The sequence below is a fragment of the Chiloscyllium punctatum genome, chromosome 25, assembly GCF_047496795.1.
Source record: "Chiloscyllium punctatum isolate Juve2018m chromosome 25, sChiPun1.3, whole genome shotgun sequence".
NCBI lineage: Eukaryota > Metazoa > Chordata > Chondrichthyes > Orectolobiformes > Hemiscylliidae > Chiloscyllium > Chiloscyllium punctatum.
In genome coordinates, this window is record NC_092763.1 from 73,227,346 (window position 1) to 73,251,596 (window position 24,251).

Here is a 24,251-nt window from a genome sequence, read left to right on the forward strand (position 1 = left end):
CAAGTTAAGTTGAAATGCATGTGAGTATACTTTCTGCTGCTTGTGCCATTCTAGACTTTGGAGTAATTTAAAAAATAATGAATGGTTTGCTGGGCCATTTCAGGAAGCAGTTAAAAGTTCAACCAAAATTGCTGGGGGCTTGAGTCACAGATAGAGCAGCCCAGTTAAGGATGGCAGATTTTCTTCCTTAAAGGACACTAGTGAAGCAAATGGGTTTTTCTGACAAAAGCCAATGGTTTCATGATCACCATCCAACTAGATTTTTATTCAAGATCCTTTCATTAAATTCCAATTTCACCAACATTTTCAAAGAGCATCCTTGGTTCACCCTGAGGATGTGTAGGACATGTGTGCTCTTTCATTGTACCCATGGAGACCTCACCCATGATGTTCACCTGAGACAGGTCAAAGGTCACTTACCTATTTATAAGATGAGCCCAACACCTGTTCCTGATCCCCTGAGCTAAATCTGGTTGATGAGCAGATGAGGTTCAGAAGTTTTCAGAGCCTCTGTCATTATAAGTGGCTTGTATCTCAAATATCTAAGTATTGTCTGACACCACAATGTTTCTGAAGGCCACAGGAAACCCACATCAAGCTCCCACCCTTTGTCATTCCATCATAGTGCAAGTCTAACAGAATACTAATGCCGGTGAGGTTTGTGGTCCAAAATTGAAAACCTCACACTGAGGAAACCGCTTAAAGAGCTGTCAAAGCATTTCCAGCTTTTTGAAATGATTGCCCTGTGGAAGGAGGCCCGATGTCATTTGGGTGTCCAACTAGAGGCAGGCATTACCTGTTTATCATCTTTTTACGTGCACACAGCCATAGCTAATTTTTACCCCATGAAACAATCTGAGGAGATTCTCTCCTGGGATGAATGTGAAATCAGGTATAAATCAATTGAATAAAGTTTGGGAAATTGTCGCTGATAGATGTACTGCCCCATCTGGAGTATCATTGGAAAGGCCAGTCCATCTTTTATAATGGATCGTATCTAAATAAAACCTGGAAGCCACCGTCAATAAGTTGCAAAAACAGAAACAGAAAATGAATAAGGGTGGCTGCACTCGAAATGTTAACTCTGCTTTGTCTCCACACATGCTGCCAGACCTTCTGAGTTTCTGGTTTCTTTTCTTGTTTCAGATTTCCAGCATCCGCAGTTCCTTATTTTGTTCAAACTATAATGCTGCACCTCATATGGCAGCTGAGTGTTTTACATGATATACGTAACTGTTGCACAGTGTGTTTACCTTGCTCTGTGCTCAAACAGTCATAAAAACATACAAACAAGGTGAAGGAATAGGAAAAGCCTCTTGTGCTTTTCCACCATTCAACAAGATCATCAAATCCTCAGTCTCCCCTATCTCTGCTAACCTTTCACCCTGTTGCTTAAAGGTTGCCTTCATGGTTCAGTCCTTTGAGTAGAGGAGTTAGGGCGTCATGCTAAGGTTGTACAGGACATTGGTAAGGCCTCTTCTGGAGTATTGTGTCCAGTTCTCGTCACCCAGAAGAGGTCTTACCAATGTCCTTACAACCTCAACGTGACGTCCTACCTTCTCTACTCAAAAGACTGGATCATGAAGGCAACTTTTAAGCAACAGAGTGAAAGGTTTTCAGAGGTGGGGGAGAGTGAGGATTTGGTGATCTAATTGAATGGTGAAAAAGCATATAGGAAGGATATTATTAAGCTGGACGGGGTTCATAAGAGACTTATCATGTGTTACTAGGTATGGAAGGTTTGGGTTATTAGATTAGATTAGATTAGATTACTTACAGTGTGGAAACAGGCCCTTCGGCCCAACAAGTCCACACCGCCCCGCCGAAGCGCAACCCACCCATACCCCCCTACATCTACCCTTTACCTAACGCTACGGACAATTTAGCATGGCCAATTCACCTGCCCTGCACATCTTTGGACTGTGGGAGGAAACCGGAGCACCCGGAGGAAACCCACGCAGACACAGGGAGAATGTGCAAACTCCACACAGTCAGTCGCCTGAGGCGGGAATTGAACCCGGGACTCTGGCGCTGTGAGGCAGCAGTACTAACCACTGTGCCACTGTGCCGCCCAAATATAGAAAGGCTGGATAAGCTGGGACTTTTTTTTTACTGGAGTATATAACATTGAGTGGTGACCTTCCAGAGGTTTATAAAATCATAAGGGGTGTAGATAAGGTTAATGGTAGATGTCTTTTCCCAAGGGTGGGGGTATCAAGATGGGGGCATATTTTTAAGGTGAGATGAGAGAGATTTTAAAAAGACATGAGGGGCAAATGTTTTACACAGAGGGTGGTTCACGTGTGGAATGAACTTCCTGAGGAAGTGGTGGAAGTGGGCACAGTTACAACATTTAAAACACATTTAGATAAGGACATGAATAGGAAAGGTTTGGAGTGATATGAGCCAGGCAAAAGTGAGAACTGCAGATGCTGGAAATCAGCGTCTAGATTAGAGTGGTGCTGGAAAAGCACAGCAGGTCAGGCAGCATCCGAGGAGCAGGAGAATCGACGTTTCGGGCAAAAGCCCTTCATCAGGATATGAACCAGGAGCAGGTGGGGGGACTAGTTTGGTTTGGGATTATGTTCGGCATGGACTGGTTGGACTGTAGAGTTGTTTCCATGCTGTATGACACTATGATTCTATAACAGTCAATTTACCACTACCTTAAAATTATTCAAGGACTCTGCTTCCACCATCTTTTCAGGAAGAAAGTTCCAAAAACTCTCAGCCCTCTGAAAGAAAAAGAATCGTTTCATTTGTCTTTAGCAGGACTTATACACTTAATGGTAAGGTCCTAGGGGAGTGTTGTTGAACAAAGAGACCTTGGAGTGCAGGTTCATAGCTCCTTGAAAGTGGAGTCGGAGGTAGATTGGATAGTGAAGAAGGCGTTTGGTATGCTTTCCTTTATTGGTCAGAGTACTGAGTACAGGAGTTGGGAGATCATGTTGCAGCTGTACAGGACATTGGTTAGGCCACTTAGAATATTGCGTGCAATTCTGGTCTCCTTCCTATCAGAAAGATGTTGTGAAACTTGAAAGGGTTCAGAAAAGATTTACAAGGATGTTGCCAGGGTTGGAGGAGCTGAGCTACAGGGAGAAGCTGAACAGGCTGGGGCTATTTTCCCTGGCGAGTCGGAGGCTGAGGGGTGACCTTATAGAGGTTTACAAAATTATGAGGGGCATGGATAGGATAAATAGACAAAGTCTTTTCCCTGGGGTTGGGGAGTCCAGAACTAGAGGGCATAGGTTTAGGGTGAGAGGGGAAAGATATAAAAGAGACCTAAGGGGCAACGTTTTCACACAGAGGGTGGTACGTGTATGGAATGAGCTGCCAGGGGAAGTGGTGGAGGCTAGTACAATTGCAACATTTAAAAGGCATCTGGATGGGTATATGAGTAGGAAGGGTTTGGAGGGATATGGGCTGGGTTCTGGCAGGTGGGACTAGATTGGGATTGGATATCTGGTCGGCATGGACAGGTTGGACCAAAGGGTCTGTTTCTGTGCTGTACATCTCTATGACTCAATTACTCTAAGTGCACAGCACCTAATTTATTAAACATTAAACCCCAATTTACTATCCGGGTGTATGATTCCCCTTTAACTGCAAGAGGAAGCATTCTCTCCACATCCTGTCAAGATCCCCTCAAGATTTTATATGTTTCAATCATGTTGCCTATTACTTCCACTACACACCAATGGAACAAACATATGAAGGGCTTATGTCCGAAATATCGATTCTCCTGCTCCTCGGATGCTCTCTGGCATGCTGTGCTTTTCCAGCACCACACTCTCGACAATGGAACAAATATAGCCTTTCTAAATTTTCAACATGAGACCAATTCATTGCATGGTATTCCAGATGTGGTTTCACAAGTGCCCAGTACATCTGAAACACCGCCTCTTTCCAAGTTTGTAATCTATTCCCATCACAGTAAATCATAATATTGTCATGCAGTCTGCCATCAGAGTAATGGAAGGAATATGCATGAGATAGATAATACTGTTGCATAAAACAGGATGAGTCAACTCTAATGAAAGTAGGACAACCAGACTGCTTAAGGACAAACGTAATGCCTATGGTCCTGAGATGGTGACTACATTAGGCCTGAATTCCTTATGATGGTATTGTGCGTATTTTAACACATTATGTTTGATGAAATTAATATATTTCTAAACATATTTTATAATCATTTACAAATGATGTTTTATATTAATAGCTTCAAAATGAGATTTAAGTGAAATGTTTGTTTTTGTGTTTAACTGCTGCCATTTTCAACTCAATATGTTCCATGTTACTCATGTAAATACAGGAAGGAGGAAATCATTCATTTCAGCATTGGCAGTGACTGTTACCATCTTGTCAGCTTCCAGCTGTAAAGCTCAGGGATGTCAAGAATTCCTTCCAGTTTGCTTAATCTTATCTGTCACTTTGCATCATGTTAAGATTTAGAAGCTTGCTAACCAAATCTGCATTTTACTTCCATCTTGTCCTTATCCTTGTGTATTTCACAGACTATACGCATAGACATAGAAAATATCATAAGCCTCATTCATGATGGATCAGAAACCCCTGCCCCATTAGTTAGTGGATTCAGTCATTGCTGGTTAATTCCAAACCAGATCTACTAGTTGTCTAATAGCATTTTGTCAGAGACTGAGTAAGAATCCTGCTCCACAGTAAAATTGGGAAGGACTGTATTGTATAAGCATGAGCATCCAAATATTCATCTAGGCATCTGGAAAATTTCTAAGCAGACTACATAATACTTACCATTATCAGGCTAAGGTGTTCAATGTGATTGCATCATTATTGGTGTTGAAATGACTCTTTCCAGTGCACTTTCTGATTAGGATTGATACAAAATCAGTTGCTTTTATCCTTCAAGGCATTCACTTAGAGTCATAGAGTCAAAGAGATGTACAGCATGGAAACAGACCCTTCGGTCCAACCCGTCCATGCCGACCAGATATCCCAACCCAATCTAGTCCCACCTGCCAGCACCCGGTCCATATCCCTCCAAAACCTTCTTATTCATATACCCATCCAAATGCCTCTTAAATGTTGCAATTGTACCAGCCTCCACCACATCCTCTGGCAGCTTATTCCATACATGCACCACCCCCGGCGTAAAAAAGTTGCCCCTTAGGTCTCTTTTATATCTTTCCCCTCTCACCCTAAACCTGTGCCCTCTAGTTCTTGACTCCCCGACCCCAGGGAAAAGACTTTGTCTATTTATTCTATCCATGCCCCTTAAAATTTTGTAAACCTCTATAAGGTCATCCCTCAGCCTCCGATGCTCCAAGGAAAACAGCCCCAGCCTGTTCAGCCTCTCCCTATAGCTCAAATCCTCCAACCCTGGCAACATCCTTGTAAATCTTTTCTGAACCCTTTCAAGTTTCGCATCTTTCCGATAGGAAGGATACCAGAATTGCACGCAATATTCCAACAGTGGACTAACAAATGTCCTGTACAGCCACAACATGACCTTCCAACTTCTGTACTCAATACTCTGACCAATAAAGGAAAGCATACCAAATGCCTTCTTCACTTTCCTATCTACCTCCAACTCACTTTCAAGGAGCTATGAACCTGCACTCCAAGGTCTCTTTGTTCAGCAACACTCCCTAGGATATTACCATTAAGTGTATAAGTCCTACTAAGATTTGCTTTCCCAAAATGCAGCACCTCACATTTATCTGAATTAAACTCCATCTGCCACTTCTCAGCCCATTGGCCCATCTGGTCAAGATCCTGTTGTAATCTGAGATAACCCTCTTCACTGTCCACTACACCTCCAATTTTGGTGTCATCTGCAAACTTACTAACTGTACCTCTTATGCTTGCATCCAAATTATTTATGTAAATGACAAAAAGTAGAGGATCCAGCACTGACCCTTGTGGCACTCCACTGATCACAGGCCTCCTGTCTGAAAAACAACCCTCCACCACCACCCTCTGTATTCTATCTTTGAGCCAGTCAGTATCCAAATGGCTAGTTCTCTCTGTATTCCATGAGATCTAACCTTGCTAATCAGTCTCCCTTGGGGAACCTGTTGAACACCTTACTGAAGTCCATATAGATTACATCTACTGCTCTGCCCTCATCAATCGTCTTTGTTACTTCTTCAAAAAATTCAATCAGCTTGGTTCTTGGATGCAAAGTGTGAATAAGAAAGGACAGTGACCCATGGCACTGGACCTCTGCCCCTTTAAAGTTGCTGTAGAATTTTCAGTGGTTCCCATTGAGAGACAGTAGAGAACTTTCATGCACAATGTGCACATGTCATGGCGATGAGTAACGTAGACTGGGGAGTGGGGGAGAAAGGAAATAATTTGCTTCCGGTTTCACTTTTTGGTTTTAAGTAGTGATTAAAGGTCATACATAAGGATCTTTCTGAATGAAAGCTTGGAGAAAAATTGATATTCAAGACAATGGAATCTCGAGTAGGTTCTGCTTGGGGCTGAAGTTGGTCTGTCTGCTGGTTATGCTTAGAAGCCAACAAGCTCTGGTGTTTGTGTAACCATTGTCAGTGCTGCCCATGATCCCATGAATCTAGGCTTTGAGCATTTGACACAGTACAGGTCCATGGTAGTGTCCCTGAAATACTGGCTAATTCCAATCATTGCAGATAGTGCCAGAAATATAGCCTCAGAGTTAGTTCCTAAAGGTGGACAACTTCAATTGCCTGGTTTTGGAACAATGAAAATTGACCCAATAGGAAGTACATGTCAGGTCAGTTTACTTCATCGTGTTGCTTTGTGGTACTACTTTTATAAAATCCCTACAGTGTGGAGACATGCCCTTTCGCCCACCAAGTCCACACCGAACATCGAAAGAGCAACCCACCCAGATCCATTCCCCGAACCTATTGCTCTACATTGACCCCTGATTCATGCACCTACCCTGCACATTTCTGGATGCTATGGAGAAATTTAGCATGGCCAATTCAACTGACCTGCATGTCTATGGATTGTGGGAGGAAACCAGAGCACCCAGAGGAAACCCACGCAGACATGGGGAGAACGTGCAAACTCTACACCGACAGTTGCCCGAGGCTGGAATCAAACCCAGGTCCCTGGTGCTGTGAGGCAGCAGTGCTAACCACTGAGCTACCATGCCACGGGCATTATAACTTGAATCCCTGAACTCTTCTGGGTGACTTCTTTCCCAGAGAGGAGCATGTATGAGATCAGATGTCGCTGCTTAAGGTGCAGGAGAAATTCAGGAGGATAGCCTTCACAAAATTGTTGCTTCACAACTCCAAAAAGCACTTAACTCATGTTGGCAGAGACAGTCACCCATTGTATTGTTTTAGTAACCCAAATTCACAAACTTTGAATTAAGAGGAGGGAACTGTTTATGGTGCCATGGGGTTAAAATCTTTAACAGGAGCAAGTCACAGACTCAAGATAGTCAGCTGAGTCTCACATAACAGAAAGAAGCAGGAAGGTGACAGCCTAGTGGTATTGCAATAGACAATTAATCCAAAAACCCAAGTAATGTTTTAGGGACCTGGCGTCAAATCCCGCCATGGCAGATGTTGGGAGTGAAGAGTCTAACAATGAAATTATTCCTGGGGAAAAACCCATCTGGTCACTAATCCTCTTTATTGAAGGAAGCTACCTTACCCGATCTGATATACATGTGACCTCAGGGCCAACACAATATTGTTTACTCTTAGGGCTGGGCAATAAATGCTGGCCCAGCTAGCGATACCCAAATCCCATGAATAAATAAGAGAAAACCCTGCAACTACCTTCAGAGCCAGAGTGAGACATGTGGTGTCTCCTGGCCAATGAAGAATCAAAACTAAATTGGAAGCAATGGAACAATATTCTCAGGATACTAAAATGACATGTATATGCTGTCGGATGGAATGAAAGTATAGAACTAGGAATGTCACTACCATAACAATCAAGGCAAGCAAGCTGGCAGGAGAAACATTTAACTGTAGATTTCCTAAGACTCCATAAGATATAGGAGCAGAATTCAGCCATTTGACTCATTGAATTTGCTTCACCATTCAATCAAAGCTGGTCTGTTTCTCACCCCCATTCTCCTGCCTTCTCCTCGTAACCCTTGATCCCTTACAATCAAAAACTTATCTGATCCCTGCCTTAAATACACTCAGTAACTTGGCCTCATAGCCTTCTGTGGTAATGAGTTCTCTGGCAGAAGAAATTCCTCTTCATTTCAGCTCCAAAGGGTCAACACTTCACTGTGAGGCTGTGGCCTTCAGTCCAAGTTTCTTTTGCTCGTGGGAACATCTTCTCCATGTCCACTCTATCCAGGCCTGTCAGTATTCTGTAAGGTTCAATGAAGACCTCTCTCAGTTTTCCAAACTCCATCAAATAGAGATCCAGAGTCTTCAACCACTCCTCATATAAGCCTTTCACCCCCAGGATCATTCTTCTAAACCTCCTCTATACATCCCCCAGTGCCAGCACCTCCTTCCACAAATATGGGGCCCAAATCTGCACACAGTGTTCTGAATTCAGTCTAATCAGAGCCTTATACAGCATCAGCAATACACCTCTGCTGATATATTCTTGCCCCCTTGAAATGAATGTTAACATTGCATTTGCCTTACTAATTGCCAATTGAAACTACATATTAATTGTTATGGATCAGACCAAACCTGCTCAAAACATGCCAAGGAGATAGCTTAGACCCTGAGTTTTCTTAATTTAATGGCAAGTGCCAGGTATTGCATTCTGGGTATAATTCAATTGGTCAATTTACCAGGCTTGAAGCAAAACATACCTTATCCAGACACTGTATTTAAAATACAAGCAAAATAAAGAAGGATTGGAATAACTTTACCGGAAAACTGAACAGAATGTTTAACATCCCATAAACACACCCTTGGCAAAGGCAAATTCAGTAAAACAGATTGTCTCACTGCAATTCTAGCAGCAGGAAGACAATCCAGCTTTTGGCTGTAACACGAAAGAGAAAGAAATGTGGTAACTTTCACAACCCCAACCATGACTGAAAGTTAAAATTAGCTTCCTGGTTCTGTGGGAGCTTGACCCCACCCATTCAGGCTGCTTCTATCGTTCCAACTTTAAAAAAAAGCCCAAGGCCTCTCAAGCTGTTGACTTTATTGATTTGAAGTCGACTGCTCAGTGTCTCTGTCTCAACCTTTCTTCACAAAACACCAGGACAAAATAGACTTCTTAAAGCCATAGATCATCACATATCTTAAAGAGAATCCTGGAATAGGTCTCACAAGTTCCTTAGTGCTTTAGATTTCCGAAGCCTTTCTCCACTTAGAAAATAGTCTATGCCTCTATTTTTCCCACTAAAGTGCATAACCTCACACTTTCCCATATTGTATTCCATCTGTCACTTCTTTGCTCCCTCTCCTAGCTTGTCCAAGTCCTTCTGCAGCCTCCCAGCATCCTCAACACTCCCTGTTCCTCCACCTATCTTTATGTTATCTGAAAACTTAGCAACAATGTCCTCAACTTCTAACATTGACCCCTGTGGAATGCCACTAGTCACCAGCTGCTATCCTGAGAAAGACCTATTTATCCCTACTCTCTGCCTCCTGCCAGGAAGCCAATCCTCTATCCACGCCAATTCTTTGTCCCTAATACCATGGACTCTTATGTAGCAGCCTCCTGTGCAATCTAGTCAAAGATCTTTTGGATTCCAAAGAGATCACATCAACTAGCTCTCCTTTATCTAACTTGCTCATCATCCCCTCAAAGAATTCTAACACATTTGTCAGGCATGATCTTCCTTAGATAAAGCTGCGCTGACTCAATCATATCTTACCATGCACTGCCAAGTACTCCACAATCTCAACTTAATAATGGGCTTTAAAAATATTATTTATCACCAAGGTCAGGTTAAACGGTCTACAGTTTCCTGTCTTCTGCCTCCCTTCCTTCTTGGTAGACAGGCAGGAGGTTGGAAGAACACAGTAGGCCAGGCAGTATCAGGAGGTGCAGAAGTCAACGTTTCAGGTGTAATCCTTCTTCAGGACTTGGGATGGGTGTGGGGGGAGCTGCGTATAAAGAGGGAGGCGGGGGCAGCATGGTGAAGTGGAGATAAGTGAAGACAGGTGGAAGGCATGACCTAGTTGGTCAATGGAAGGAATGAATCTGTTGGGTGGCAGGGAGCAGTGGAAGGGAGGGGGAGGAGCAGGGAAGGGAGTTGGAGGATGGGGAGGGAGGTTATTTGAAATTGGAGTACTCCCAGCCCTTCCTCCTCCCTTCCACTGCTCCCTGCCACCAACCTGATTCATTCCTGCCACTGACCAACCAGGTCAAACCCTCCACCTGTCTTCACCACCCTGCCCCCACCTCCCCCTTTATCTGCAGCTCCCCCCACAACCATCCCCAATCCTGAAGAAGGGTTACACCTCCTGATGCTGCCTGGCTTGCTGTGTTCTTCCAACCTCTGTCTATGTATTTTGGATTCCAGCATCTACAGTTTTGTTTGTCTCCCTCCTTTCCTAAACAGGGGTGTTACTTTAGAGGCAAAAGGTGTGGTGGTGGAAACACACAGCTGGTCAGGCAGCATCCGAGGAGCAGGAGAGTCGACGTAGGACGTCCTGATGAAGGGCTTATGCTCGAAATATCGACTCTCCTGCCCCTCGGATGCTGCCTGACCTGTTGTGCTTTTCCAGTGCCATACTTTTTGACTCTGATCGCCAGCAGCTGCAGTCCTCACTTTCTCCTGGTGGTGTTATATTAACCATTTTCCAGTTTTCTGGCATCCTTCCTGACTCTAGTGATTCCTAAAAGATCACCACCAGTACCTTCACAATCTCCTCAGCTATCTCCTTCAGATCCTTGGGGGAAGTGTATTCCACCTGGTCTGGGCAATTTAACCACTTTTTAAAATTTCAAAAATATACTTTATTCATAAAATAATTTGATGGTCTGTACAGTTGGTCATGCCATACATACGTAAGCGTTTACATACAAAGATCAGAATTTATTATTTGTACATACAGGTCTATATGTTTATCAATCATATGTCCATATATTTAGCTGAGGCGTCAGCAGAGGCCAAATGACTGCGTGGGCCCTCTGTTCTTCTTAGCAGGCAGATGTTACACAGTGGTCTTTCCCCACCGCGCCTTGGCGGCAGCTGTACAAACTTCAGCGTGTCCCTCAACACGTAGTCCTGGACCTTGGAATGTGCCAGTCTGCAACACTCAGTCGGGGTCAACTCCTTCAGCTGGAAGATCAACAGGTTTCGGACCGCCCAGAGAGCGTCCTTCACCGAGTTGATGATCCTCCAGGCACAGTTGATGTTTGTCTCGGTGTGCGTCCCGAGGAACAGACCGTAGAGTACGGATTCCCGCGTCACGGCGCTGCTCGGGATGAACTTCGACAAACACCACTACATTCCTCCCCAGACTTCTTCTGCGTAGGCACATTCCAGAAGGAGGTGTGTGACAGTCTTGTTTCACCCCCCCCCCCCCACCCCCAACCCCACGCTGCTTTGAGGGCAGTGTGCGGTGCAGTTGAGAGTCCGGGCGTGCATAAAGGATCTCACAGGCAGAGAACTTCTCACCACCAGCCAAGCCATGTCTTGGTGCTTGTTGGAAAGTTCTGGCAATGAGACATTCTGCCAAATGGCTTTGACAGTCTGCTCAGAGAACCGCTCAATAGGATCCGCCCTCTTCTTTTCCCGAAAGGTCTCAAGGACACTACGTGCTGACCACTTCCTGATGGACTTGTGGTCAAAGGTGTTTTACTTCTTAAACTTCTCCACGAAGGACAGGTTATACGGAATGGTCCAACTACTCGGAGTGTTCCGCGGCAGCGAGGCCAGGCCCATCCTTCACAACTCCGGGGACAGGTAGAACCTCAGTATGTAGTGACACTTGGTGTTTGCATACCAGGGATCCACGCACAGCTTGATGCAACCACACACAAAGGTGGCCATCAGGGTGAGGGTGGCATTGGGTGTATTTTTTCCCCTGTTGCCCAGATCTTTATACATCGATTCCCTTCAGACCCAGTGCATCTTTGACCTCCATATAAATTGGAAGATGGCCCGGGTGACTGCAGCAGCACAGGTTCTCAGAATAGGCCAGACTTGTGCTACGTATAACAACACTGACAGTGCCTCACACCTGATGACCAGGTTTTTTCCCGCGATGGAGAGCGACGTAGCTTCCATATGCCCAGTTTCTACCTCACTTTGCTGATATGCTCCTCCCAAGACTTGGCGCATGCCCCAGCCCCCCCGAACCAGATACCCAGCACCTTCAGGTGGTCGGTCCTGACGGTGAAGGGGATCGAGGATTGTTCAGCCCAGTTCCCGAAGAGCATGGCCTCGCTCTTGCCTCGGTTTATCTTGGCCCCCGAGGCCCATTCGAACTGGTTACAAATGCACATGAGTCTGTTCACGGACAGTGGATCCGAGCAGAAAACGGCGATGTCATCCATGTTCAGGGAGGCCTTAACCTGCAGGCCCCCGCTGCCAGGAATAGTCACCCCTCTCAGGCTCGCATCCTTCCTGATGGACTCAGCAAATGGCTCTATGCAGCACACAAACAAGGCAGGAGAGAGAGGGCAGCCCTGCCTGACTCCAGATCTGACTGAGAAGCTATCTGATTCCCACCCAGTAATTGAGACTGCACTGACAATGTTGGTGTAGAGCAGTCTGATCCAATTGCAGATTCCTTCCCCACCGCCTTCAGATATTTCAGCTACCTCAGGGCCTTCCCATTAATGATGGCCCCAGACTCTCTTAAAGTTCTAGTATGGTGCAGGTGTCTTCCACAGTGAGGACTGATGCAAACTGTTTTCATCCTGTTTCCAAAACTTCAAAATAATAGCAGCTCATGGGAAACCAAACAATAATTCACTGCTATAGTTAGATTATGTGATTGTGTAAAATCAGTGCAAATCAATAAGCCATCCCTGTTATATTGGTCTCGATTGCAAGTCAATGGGAATGGGGAGTAATATAAAACAGGCTCCCAGCTCGCTTTCATCTACTTGAGGCAATCAGGCAAAGTTAAGATCAGCACCATTGTGTACACAATGAACTTCCTGAATTAATCATATCAGCAGATTAAACATTGGTATTTATTCTGCTTTCTTTACAGCTAACCTTACCTCTATTTAACATATTTAAAAATGTTAGTTATTAATTTGATAATTGAGAAGTGCGAACCTGAGTGAGTCCTCAGTTTCATTTACATAAATTACATTTGCATAAGCAATTTGTCAAAGCCTTATGGAAATGTCCTGCTCAGATGAAGGTTATATGATGTGTATAAATATAAAACATCCATTTTCATTAGTTTCTTCAACTTCATTAATGACCCTGAGAACAGAAACAAATTTTTGCAGCAAACTATGCATCACCTTCCACAACATAAGAACCTACTGACACAAGTGATCCCAATTTGGAAATACAGCACTAACATTTAAACTTTAATTTGTTTGAGCATCCTGAGTAATCCCAAGATTACAACCCTAGGTGTCCTGCTTTTCAACCTCTGACCTAAGTCCTGAATTCCCTTTGCAAGACCTTGTACCCTTCCTGTCTATGTTGTTAGCACCAATATGTACCTCAACCTCTGGCTGCTCGCACTCCCAACTGATAATGTCTCGTGCCCGCTCAAAGATACCCTTGGGAACACACCAAGGAGTCACTTTTGCAGCAACAGAAATGCCTATCTGCACCGCTGATTGTACAGTTTCCTATTACGATGGAAGATGGTAAAATTTGCATTAAGGGTGGCACAGTGGTTCAGTGGTTAACACTGCTGCTTCACAGCACCAGGGACCCAGGTTCAATTCCAGCGTTGGGCGACTGTCTGTGTGGAGTTTGCACATTCCCCCCGTGTCTGTGTGGGTTTCCTCCTACAGTCCAAAGATGGGTAGGTCAGGTGAATTGGCCATTCTAGATTGCCAATAATGTTAGGTGCATTAGTCAGAGGGAAACGGGTTTGGGTGGGTTACTCTTTGGAGGGTCGGTGTGGACTTGTTGGGCCGAAGGGCCTATTTCCACATTGTAGGGGATCTAATCTAATCTTACTATCGCTCAACTGAACTTTGACCCTCCCTACTGTACAACAGAGTCAGCTGTGGTGCCATCACTTCAAAAGGCATTCCCATCCAATGTCCAAAAGACATGCTTTTTCGATAGGGGGCTATCCACAGGGCACTCTTGTACTGTCTGCCTGCTTCTTATAGCAGTCACCCCTCTATCTGCTTGAACACTGGGTGTTCTAACATGCCTGTTAATGATGCTTTCCACTTCCTGCATGCTCCCTGGTGTGTCCACCTGCAACACATTTTTCAGCTCTGATCTCCAGCATCTGCAGTCCTCACTTTCTCCACTTTGTCCATCTGCTGTCCCAACCAATCCACGTGGTCTGACAGGGGCTGCAATTGACACACTTCCTGCAGATGTAGTCATCAGAGACATTGGAGTTGTCACTGATTTCCCACATTCTGTAGGAGAAGCATGCCATCCTAATCATTGCCATTTTTGCCCTCAAGCAACTATTTAATTAAAAATAAATTTCTATTAAATTAATTTACAGCTGGCTGGATGGTCCCTTGTGTTAAATTCTCACTAAAAAATACTAAACGTGCTGTTCTGTTAATAACAGTCGAGCTAATACTATAATTATGGACCAGGTCAGACCCCCTCAAGGAATTTCAAGAAAGTAGTATAGACCCTAACTTTGCCAGTTGTCTTAAGCAGGTGTAATGTGGATATTCCAGGAGTGATGCAGCTGGCATAACCATTTAGTTTTAAACAAAACAGAATTTATTTGTAATTTTACCAAATGAAACACAAACACAAGAAAACGGAATATAAAATCATTTAACACATCTGAAAAGCCAAAGATTATCCCAACTTAATGATACTATTCCAAATACTTGCACAATAGTCAAGAGCAGTTGTATTTGTCATTTCTACCATATACAACTGATATAGTAAAAATGAGACAGCATTCCTCCAGGACCAAGGTGCTACATGGACAGCACAAACTACACAACAGTACAATCATACAAGGGCAGCACAAAGTGCAAAACACGCAAAACAGCACAGTAATCCCTGACAAGACAAGACAATATGGACTGCAGTAAGGCGTTTGACAAGGTTCCCCATGGGAGACTGGTTAGCAAGGTTAGATCTTATGGAATATAAGAAGAACTAACCACTTCGATACAGAACTGGCTCAAAGGTAGAAAGAGGGTGGTGGTGGTGGTAGAGGGTTGGTTTTCAGACTGGAGGCCTGTGACCAGTGGAGTGCCACAAGGATTCACTACTTTTCATCATTTATATAAATGATTTGGATGTGAGCATAAGAGGTATAGTTAGTAAGTTTGCAGATGACACCAAAACTGGCGGTGAAGTGGACAGCGAAGAAAGTTACCTCAGATTACAACAGGATCTTGACCAGATGGGCCAATGGGCTGAGAAGTGGCAGATGGAGTTTAATTCAGATAAATGCAAGGTGTTGCATTTTGGGAAAGCAAATCTTAGCAGGACTTATATACTTACTGGCAAAGTTCTAGGGAATGTTGCCGAACAAAGAGACCTTGGAGTGCACGTTCATAGCTCCTTGAAGGTGGAGTTACGGGTGGATAGGATAGTGAAGAATAAATTTGGTATGCTTTCCTTTATTGGTCAGAGTATTGAGTACAGGAGTTGGGATATCATGTTGCGGCTGTGCAGGACATTGGTTAGGCCACTTTTGGAATAGTGCGTGCAATTCTGGTCTCCTTCCTATCGGTAAGATGTTGTGAAACTTGAAAGAGTTCAAAAAAGATTACAAGGATGTTGCCAGGGTTGGAGGATTTGAGCTATAAGGAGAGGGTGAATAGGCTGAGGCTGCTTTCCCTGGAGTGATGGAGGCTGAGGGGTGACCTTATAGAGGTTTATAAAATCATGAGGGGCATGGATAGGATGAATAGACAAAGTCTCTTTCCTTGGGTCAGGGAGTCCAGAATTAGAGGGCATAGGTTTAGGGTGAGAAGGGAAAGATATAAAAGAGACCTAAGGGGCAACGTTTTCATGCAGAGGATGGTACATATATGGAATGAGCTGCCAGGGGAAGTGGTGGAGGCTGGTACAATTGCAACATTTAAAAGGCATCTGGATGGGTATATGAATAGGAAGGGTTTGGAGGGATATGGGCCGGGTGCCGATGGTGGGAATAGATTAGGTTGGAATATCTGGTCGGCATGGACGGGTTGGTCCAAAGGGTGTGCTTCCATGCTGTACATCTCTATGACTCTAGTAGGCACACTTGTGGACAAATTACAATGTAACAATGAATTATCATTAATAAAACATCGTTGAAGCAACAATTCAAAAAATCATGCAAAGAACTGCAGATGAAATAGAATGCGACGATTATGTGTTAAGGAGCCCCAAGGCTTGGGGAAAGAAACTGTTGCACAGTCAGGCGTGACAGACCAAATACTATGGTATCTTCTGCCAGTTGGCAGGTGGGAGAAGAGTTTGAGTGAGGGGTGTGTGGGGCCTTCCACAATTAATGCTTTTTGCCTTGCGGATGCAGCGCATGGTGTAAATATCTGTAATGGAAGGAAGAAAGACCCTGATGATGTTCTCAGCTGTCCTCACTATCCATTGTAAGGTCTATGATCCAAGATTCCAGAGCCATGTAGTGATTCAGCAGCTCAGGGTATTCTCAATGAACCCTCTGTAAATAGTGCTGAGGATGGGGGTGGGGGTGGGCTTTCCTCAACCTGCACAGAAAGTAGAAAGACTGCTGGGCTTTCTTAGCTATGGAGCTGGTGTTGAGGGCCCAAGTGAGATTCTCTGCCAGGTGGACGCCAAATAATTTGGTGCTATTCACAATCTCCATGGGGGAGCCGTCAATGTCCAGTGGAGAATGGTTGTTCCGTGCCCTCCTGAAGCCAACAACCATCTCTTTCACTTTGTCCACATTCAGGGATAGGTTGTTGATTCTGTACCAGTCGCTGCTGCACCTCCTCTCTATGCTGACTCATCGTTCCTGCAAATGAGACCCACTAAAGTCATGTCATCAGCAAACCTAATGATATGATTCGAGCTGTGCATCATTGCACAGTCATATGAACAGCAGTGACCTGAGCATAAATACCTCTTTGCAAAAAAAAGAAAAATCCACACAGATTTTGATGGGAGAGATGTCAGGGAGAGGAAGGATCAGTATGGACTGCCTCTTTGGTTTCAGCAGCTTCACAACTGCCTACTAAAATCAAACCAAACCAGAGAAAAGCTGAGCTGAGAGAACTGGCCATTCCCTTTTCATTGTACAATTTTTTTTAAAACTTGAAAGCCTTTTCTCTGAGGGAGTGTCTGTTAGCTAAAACCAAATTGGCCCTAAAACTCTTCAAACTTAGACCTCCCAGAGTCTCTGGGTTTACGAATCCTCTGAAAAAAATACCAAGGACAACATAACTTTGTTAAAGGGGCAGCATCATCACAATACAAAGCCCAGTACAGTATTATTCCAGCACTTGTTTAAATCAAACTACTCCAAAACTTCATGCCAATGAAAAGATTAATGGAAATTGAAGTTAAGAAAGAAAGTAATCACCTGATCACTCCTTACCAATTAGGAGCCTTTCTATCCAATCCATCACTTTTGAACTTGTGATGTAATGAAGTACAGCTCCAATGATCCTCCCTGTGTGATGGATGAGTTAGGCTACTACTTGAACAGAGCAGTCATGGTGACTCTGCTGACTTCTTCTAGAATCCTCATCAGTCTCTTCACACTAGCACCCTCTGGTGATGGATGTAAAACCTGTTCAACATCTCATTCCTCAATGAAGTGAAATTATTGAACATTTTGAGTTATTTCCTTAACTGTTTGTAATTAGAACATAGAAATAGAAAAGTACAGCACAGAACGGGCCCTTCAGTCAATGATGTTGTGCTGAGGATTATTCCTAATCTAAAATAAAATACCCAAACCTACGCACCCCTCAATTTACTGCTATCCAATTGCATGTCCAGCAGGCGCTTAAGTGTCCCTAATGACTTCGCTTCCACCCTCACAGCTGGCAACACATTCCATGCATTCACAACCTTCTGCGTAAAGAACCTACCTCTGACATCTCCTCTATAGTTTCCTCCTAATATCTTTAAACTATGACCCCTTGTGCCAGTCAATCCTGCCCTGGGGGAAAGTCTCTGGCTATTGACTTCATCTATTCCACTCATTACCTTGTATACCTCGATCAGGTCACCTCTTTTCCTTCAACTCTCCAGAGAGAAAGGTCTGAGCTTATTCAACCTTTCTTCATAAGGCAAGCCCTCCAGTCCAAGGAGCATCCTGGTAAACCTCCTTTGCATCCTCTCCAAAGCCTCCATATATTTCCAATAATGGGGCGACCAGAACTGGAGACAATATTCCAAGTGTGGTCTCACCAGGGTCTTGTAGAGCTGCAGCAAAACCTCACGGCTCTTAAACTTGATTCCCCTGTTAATGAAAGCCAAAACACTGTGTGCTTTCTTAATAACCCTAACCACTTGGGTGGCAACTTTGAGGGATCTATGCACTTGAACACCAAGATCCCTCTGTTCCTCCACACTGCCAAGAAAATTGTCTTCAATCCTATATTCAGCATTTGAGTTTGACTTTCCAAAATGCATCACTTCGCATTTATCCAGGTTGAACTCCATCTGCCATTTCTCAGTCCAGCTCTGCATCCTGTCTTTGTCGCGCTACAGCCTGTAATAGCCCTCGATACTATCAATGGCACCTCCAACATTTGTGTCATCGGCAAATTTAATAACCCACCCCTCAACCTCCTCATCCATGTCATTTATAAAAACTACAAAGAGCAGAGGCCCAAGAACAGAGCCCAGCGGGACACTACTCACCACTGACCTCCAGCAGAATACTTTCCATCTACAACCACAATTTGCCTTCTGCCAACCAATCAATTCTGAATCCAGACAGCCAAATCTCCCTGTATCCCATACTTCCTGACTTTATGAATGTGCCTACCATAGGGAACCTTATCAAATGCCTTGCTGAAGTCCATATACACCACATCCACTGTTCGACCTTTTGTCGACCTGTCTTGCCACCTTCTCAAAGAACTCAATAAGATTTGTGAGGCATGACCTACCCCTCACAAAGCCATGCTGACTGCCTTTAATCACGCTATACTTTGCCAAATAGTCATAAATCTATCCCTCAGAATTCTTTCCAAAACCTTGCCGACCACAGACGTAAGACTGACTGCTCTGTAATTGCCAGGGATTTCCCAATTCCCCTTCTTGAAAAGAGGAGCAACATTTGCTTCCTTCCAATCCTCCGGTACAATTCCCGTGGAGAGTGAGGAAGCAAAGATCTTCACCAGCAGGTTAGCAACCTCCTTTCTCATTTCCCGGCGCAATCTAGGTCTGGCCCTGGGGACTTATCAATCTTAATGTTTGCCAAAATTCCAGCACATTAACTTCCTCAATCTTGATCTGTTCAAACCTGTTTCCTAGTTCCTCAAAGTTCTCATTCACAACAAGATCCCTTTCCTTCTCTGAATTTTCAAGAATTTGGTAATGAGAGGAAAACCACTGAGCAACCAAACCTTCATCCCATAACTTTCGCAAACACCCTCCTTTTGACATCAACACAGTTCATGACCCTCTCTCACTAGTATTCTTACACTCAGATAAGGAAAGATACCACTTTGACTGGGACAACACATCCACCCGAGGACAAGGTAAACAGAGACAAGCACAAGAATTCCTAGAAGCATGGCATTCCAACCGGAACTCTATCAATAAACACATTGACTTGGACCCCATTTACCACCCCCTGAGAAAAACAACAGGAAATGACATCACCACAGGAAATGACATCACCAACCCAAATACTGTAAACCCAAACATATAAATAGAAAGCAAGAAACATCAGCAGTGTTTCATCCGGAGGCTCACTGAAGATGTTACTTAATATGGTGATGAAATGTCTGAAAATGAACCATCCAGAACCTCAACCTGAGCTACAAATCTTCTCAAAACTTGTTAATAATTCAAAACCATTTTGATCTTTGGATTTTCTTTTTTAGACGGGTTCAGGTTGAGGTTGCCTTCATCCTAACTGTAGCCCTATGGGATCCCAGTTGATATTCAAACATCTGCCATTTGTTTGAACAAAATGTATCTTTGCAACCAAAGCATTTATAGAGGATTTCTGACATGAATCGACCTGCAATTAACTTTCGAACCTGACCTCGTTTGTTCTCTCTCTTTCTAAAATAAACTGCTGCCCACAATCCAAAGGTCACCTTCAGCTCACAGCTCCAAACCAAAAATGATTTTTAAAAATGTAAACAAAAAACTTTCACCCTCAGAAGAATGAAATGCAATTTCAAAAATGTGTTTAACCACAAGGTTAGCAACAATTAAATGACAAACAAAACACAAAATTCACAGTCAGTTTTCCTTCTAACAGATTCTGAATCACGATTCAACTTTCTTGGTCTTAAATTTACTGCAGTTTACATTCGGTATACTGCATCAGCAATTATGTTTTCTTTGCCAGAAATATGAACTGTTTTTATGTTAAAAGACTGTAAAATAAATTTCAGTGTTTTGGTTTAGACTTCTCAAGAAAAATGAATGGAGATTGATCGGTAAAATCTGAAGTCTCATTTTCAATGTCGAACATAGCCTTCAAAGTATTGAAGATAGCTAACAGACCAAGGCTCTCTTTTTTAACAGTTGAATTTCTGTGCTGATGTTGATTCAACCTCTTGAAAAAAAATAAGCCACAGACTTTTCCACTCCTGCCTTGTCATCTCCAATGCCCAATCACCAGCGTGTGCTCTTAATTTACATGTTTGTTAAAGTTAGGTGCAGTTAATGCAGGTTTAGGTATTAAAATTGCTTTTAGCTTTTCAAAGGCTGCCTGACACACTGTTGACCCAACCATTTTCATCTGTTTTTGCAGCAAATCCGTCAAGGATGTGGCTATCATACTCAAGTTAGGGATTTTTTTTCGATAAAATCCGTATATTCCCAAAACCCTCACTATCTCTCAGTTAAAGCTCAAGTTCATACAATATGCAAATAGACACAGAATTGCAGTAGAAGCCCAATCGTTAACTCAAAGAAGCCTTTCTAGTCAGACCAGAAAGAAACTATTCTCATCCATGACACTTGAACATGAATGAATAAATACACACAAAACTAACTTGTTGGTGGCGAGATTTCATTGTTATTTAGCCATGTTTCTGTTCATGTTTTGTAGAGACTACAGCTGTGGAGGTGAGCTGATGGACGACGATGAGAAAGACAGGGCAAAGAGGTGAGAGCTGGAAAATGTGTTTGAACCCGGGTTTCCTCCGGGTGCTCCGGTTCCCTCCCACAGTCCAAAAATGTGCAGGTTAGGTGGATTGGCCATGCTAAATTGTCCATAGTGTTAGGGGAAGGGGTAAATGTAGGGGAGTGGGTCTGGGTGGGTTGCGCTTTGATGGTTCGGTGTGGACTTGTTGGGTCGAAGGGCCCGTTTCAACACTGTAAGTAATCTAATGTAAAAAAAAACTTACAATGCCCTCTCAGCTAAATTTGTAAAAGTTACAACAACAACATAGACTGTGCAGTGCCAACTGTGGAGTTTGTGTCCTAATTTGACCATTCCGAATGGATTAAAGAAGTGCATTGACTAGAATGTCACAGGTTTAATCCTCAGCCTTTTGTGAGTTTTTTCATTTTATTATTTTGGAAAGAAAATGTCTGCAAAGGTGGAAGATTCCAAAAATCTGTCTGATCTGTGGTTGTCAAGAACCTGAATACTTCCTGAGAAATCTTTGTGAAAAATACATTGGATCATCACCTGCTATTGTTAGAAAATCTAGTTAAGGGTACACCAAACATTTACAACATAAAATTGTGTTTCATTCATAAGCAAACTTTATGTAAATCCCCAATTAGTCAAGACAATATGTTCAGAAAGGGCAGTATGGGTGGCTCAGTGGTTAGCATGGCTGCCTTATAGCATCAGGGACGCGCGTTTGATTCCAGCTTTGGGTGACTGTGTGGAGTTTGCACATTCTCCCCATTTTTGGGTGGGCTTCCTCTGGGTGCTCCAGTTTCCACCCACAGTCCAACATTGTGCAGGTTAGGTAGATTGGCCATGTAAAATACTCATAGTTTCCAGGGATGTGCAGGCTGAGTGGGTTACCCATGGGAAATGCAGGGTTATAGGTAGGGGGGTGGGTTGCTTTTCAGAGGGTTGGTGTGAACCCAGTAGGATTTTATAATAAAAAAACTTCTGTGCTGATGACTGTAAGAACAGAGTATTTACAAACAAGTGAGAAAGAAGAATTGGATCCCTTTTTAACTCCTTGTTGGTAAAAACAGATAATTTTATTTCTTTTTAGCATGTAGCTACCACACTTCAATTAAAACATAGCCAATTAACATTGTAACTGAAAGAAAGAGGATTTTTATTATCAAGAAACCCAGAGAAAAAAATAATTTAAAAAAGAACATTTTTTAAAATGAGAATTCCACTGACTGGGATGCAGTAATTGTAATGAGGTCAGCCAGATGGATCTCAGAATATGAGTTCCTTGATTGGGGCTGTTAATTTGGTCCAGTCAGGGAGCCCTGCCTGACAGATATAAACAGGAGTGTCAGAGTTTCTGCACAGTCTGAGAGCTGGCTCTGAGGAGCCGGATCAGTGTCAAGGACTCTCGATGTGTAAACAAAGAGTAACTTGGTGACGGGATACTATCCTCTGTGGAGTTATTTCATGGTAGAAATAAACTGCAGTTTTTGAGGTGATAGATTTTAAATCTGAGGTCCCTGAGTTTTTGAATTTATTCATGGGATGTGACCATTCCTAGTTCGGCCATTCATCGCCCATCATAATTCTTCTAAAATTCTAAGTACGTCATGTCGATTGACTCTCCACCAATTTTGTTCGGAATGTCTTCAGAGAATTCCAACATGTTCATCAAACTCAATTTTCCATTTGCAAATCTATGCTGACTGTGTCCTGTTGGATCACATGCCTATTTATCCTATATTTATAATAGATTCTAGCATTTTTGCTACTACTGATTAGACTAATTAGTGTGTAGTTCCAAGTTTTCTCTCTCGTTCCTTTCTTAGATACTGGGGTGACATTTGCTATCCTCTAATCCACAAGAATTCATTTCAGAATCTAAAGAATTTTGGATGATAATCACTGATCCATCAACTAACTCTACAGCCACCTCCTTAAGCACTCTGGGATTTACACCAAACATTTCTGCTCCAAACATTTTTCCAGTATAATTGTCTTACCAATGCTTGTTTCCTTCAATTCCTCATTCCCCTAGCCTCTTGGATCTCCAGATCTGGGAGATTTCTAGTAACTTCCACAGTGAAAACAGACAAAATATAATAACTTACTTTAGTAATAAGTTTAGGCCATTTCTCTCTTTCCCTTTATAAATTGTATCACTCTGCCTGCAATTGATGCACATGTGTTTTAGCTAAATGTTTCCTTGTTAGGTAGCAATAGAAGCTTTAAAATCAGTTTTTACCTTTTTTTTTGCTACATTACAATTATATCTATTATCCCTTTCCTTATTAGTCTCTTGAACCACCTTTTGGTATTCTACAAACCTCCCAATCCTCAGAATTATTGTTGTTTCTGCCAAATTTATAGGCCTTTATTTTAATCCAACACAATCCTGAACCTTTTTTCTTAGCCATGGTTGACTGACCTTTTATTTAGCTTCTGCACCTTGAACCAATGTAGAGTTGCGATAAGTCATGTCATTGGTACAAATGTGGACCATAACCTCTGGCTGATCTCTCCCCTGAGATGCCAATGTTCTGTTACATCCTTGAACCTGACACCAGGGAGGCAATACACCATTCTGGGTCATGGTTATTGCCACAGATATACCTGTCAGATCCTCTTACTGTGGAATCCCCTATAACTATTTTTCCATTCTTCATCCTTCTTCCCTGTGCAGCTGGGTCACCAGTGATGCCTTGGATTTGGCTTTGGCTGCACTCCCTATGGAATTCTGATTAGCCACAATGATAGTGTCTGAGAACTGCTGTTCTTAGATTCTTAGATTTGCTGGTAGTCGCCTGTTTGTGGACTTCTGATTTGTCATTTGACCACTTTCCTATATGTGCCCAGACATGTATTCCTCTGCCTCACGGATACATCACAGTGACTTCAGTCTTTGTTAAAGTTTTAAAACTCAGAGGTCTAGCTTGTGAAGCAGGTAAGACTCCCTGAAGATGTGTTTGTCTGTAACACATGCTATGTGTA

The 24,251-nt window shown here is 43.1% G+C and overlaps 1 protein-coding gene across 6 annotated transcripts in view; it reads left to right on the forward strand.

Annotated features, from left to right (window-relative positions):
• npas2 (neuronal PAS domain protein 2) overlaps nucleotides 1–24,251 on the forward strand; it is a 290,102-nt gene that overhangs the window by 166,087 nt on the left and 99,764 nt on the right. For all 6 annotated transcript variants that reach the window (XM_072595560.1, XM_072595559.1, XM_072595562.1 and 3 more), the window contains one exon: nucleotides 21,222–21,278. In XM_072595560.1, the coding sequence (XP_072451661.1) occupies nucleotides 21,247–21,278 (32 nt within the window). In that variant the 5' untranslated portion in view covers nucleotides 21,222–21,246. The remainder of the gene's footprint in view (nucleotides 1–21,221; nucleotides 21,279–24,251) is intronic.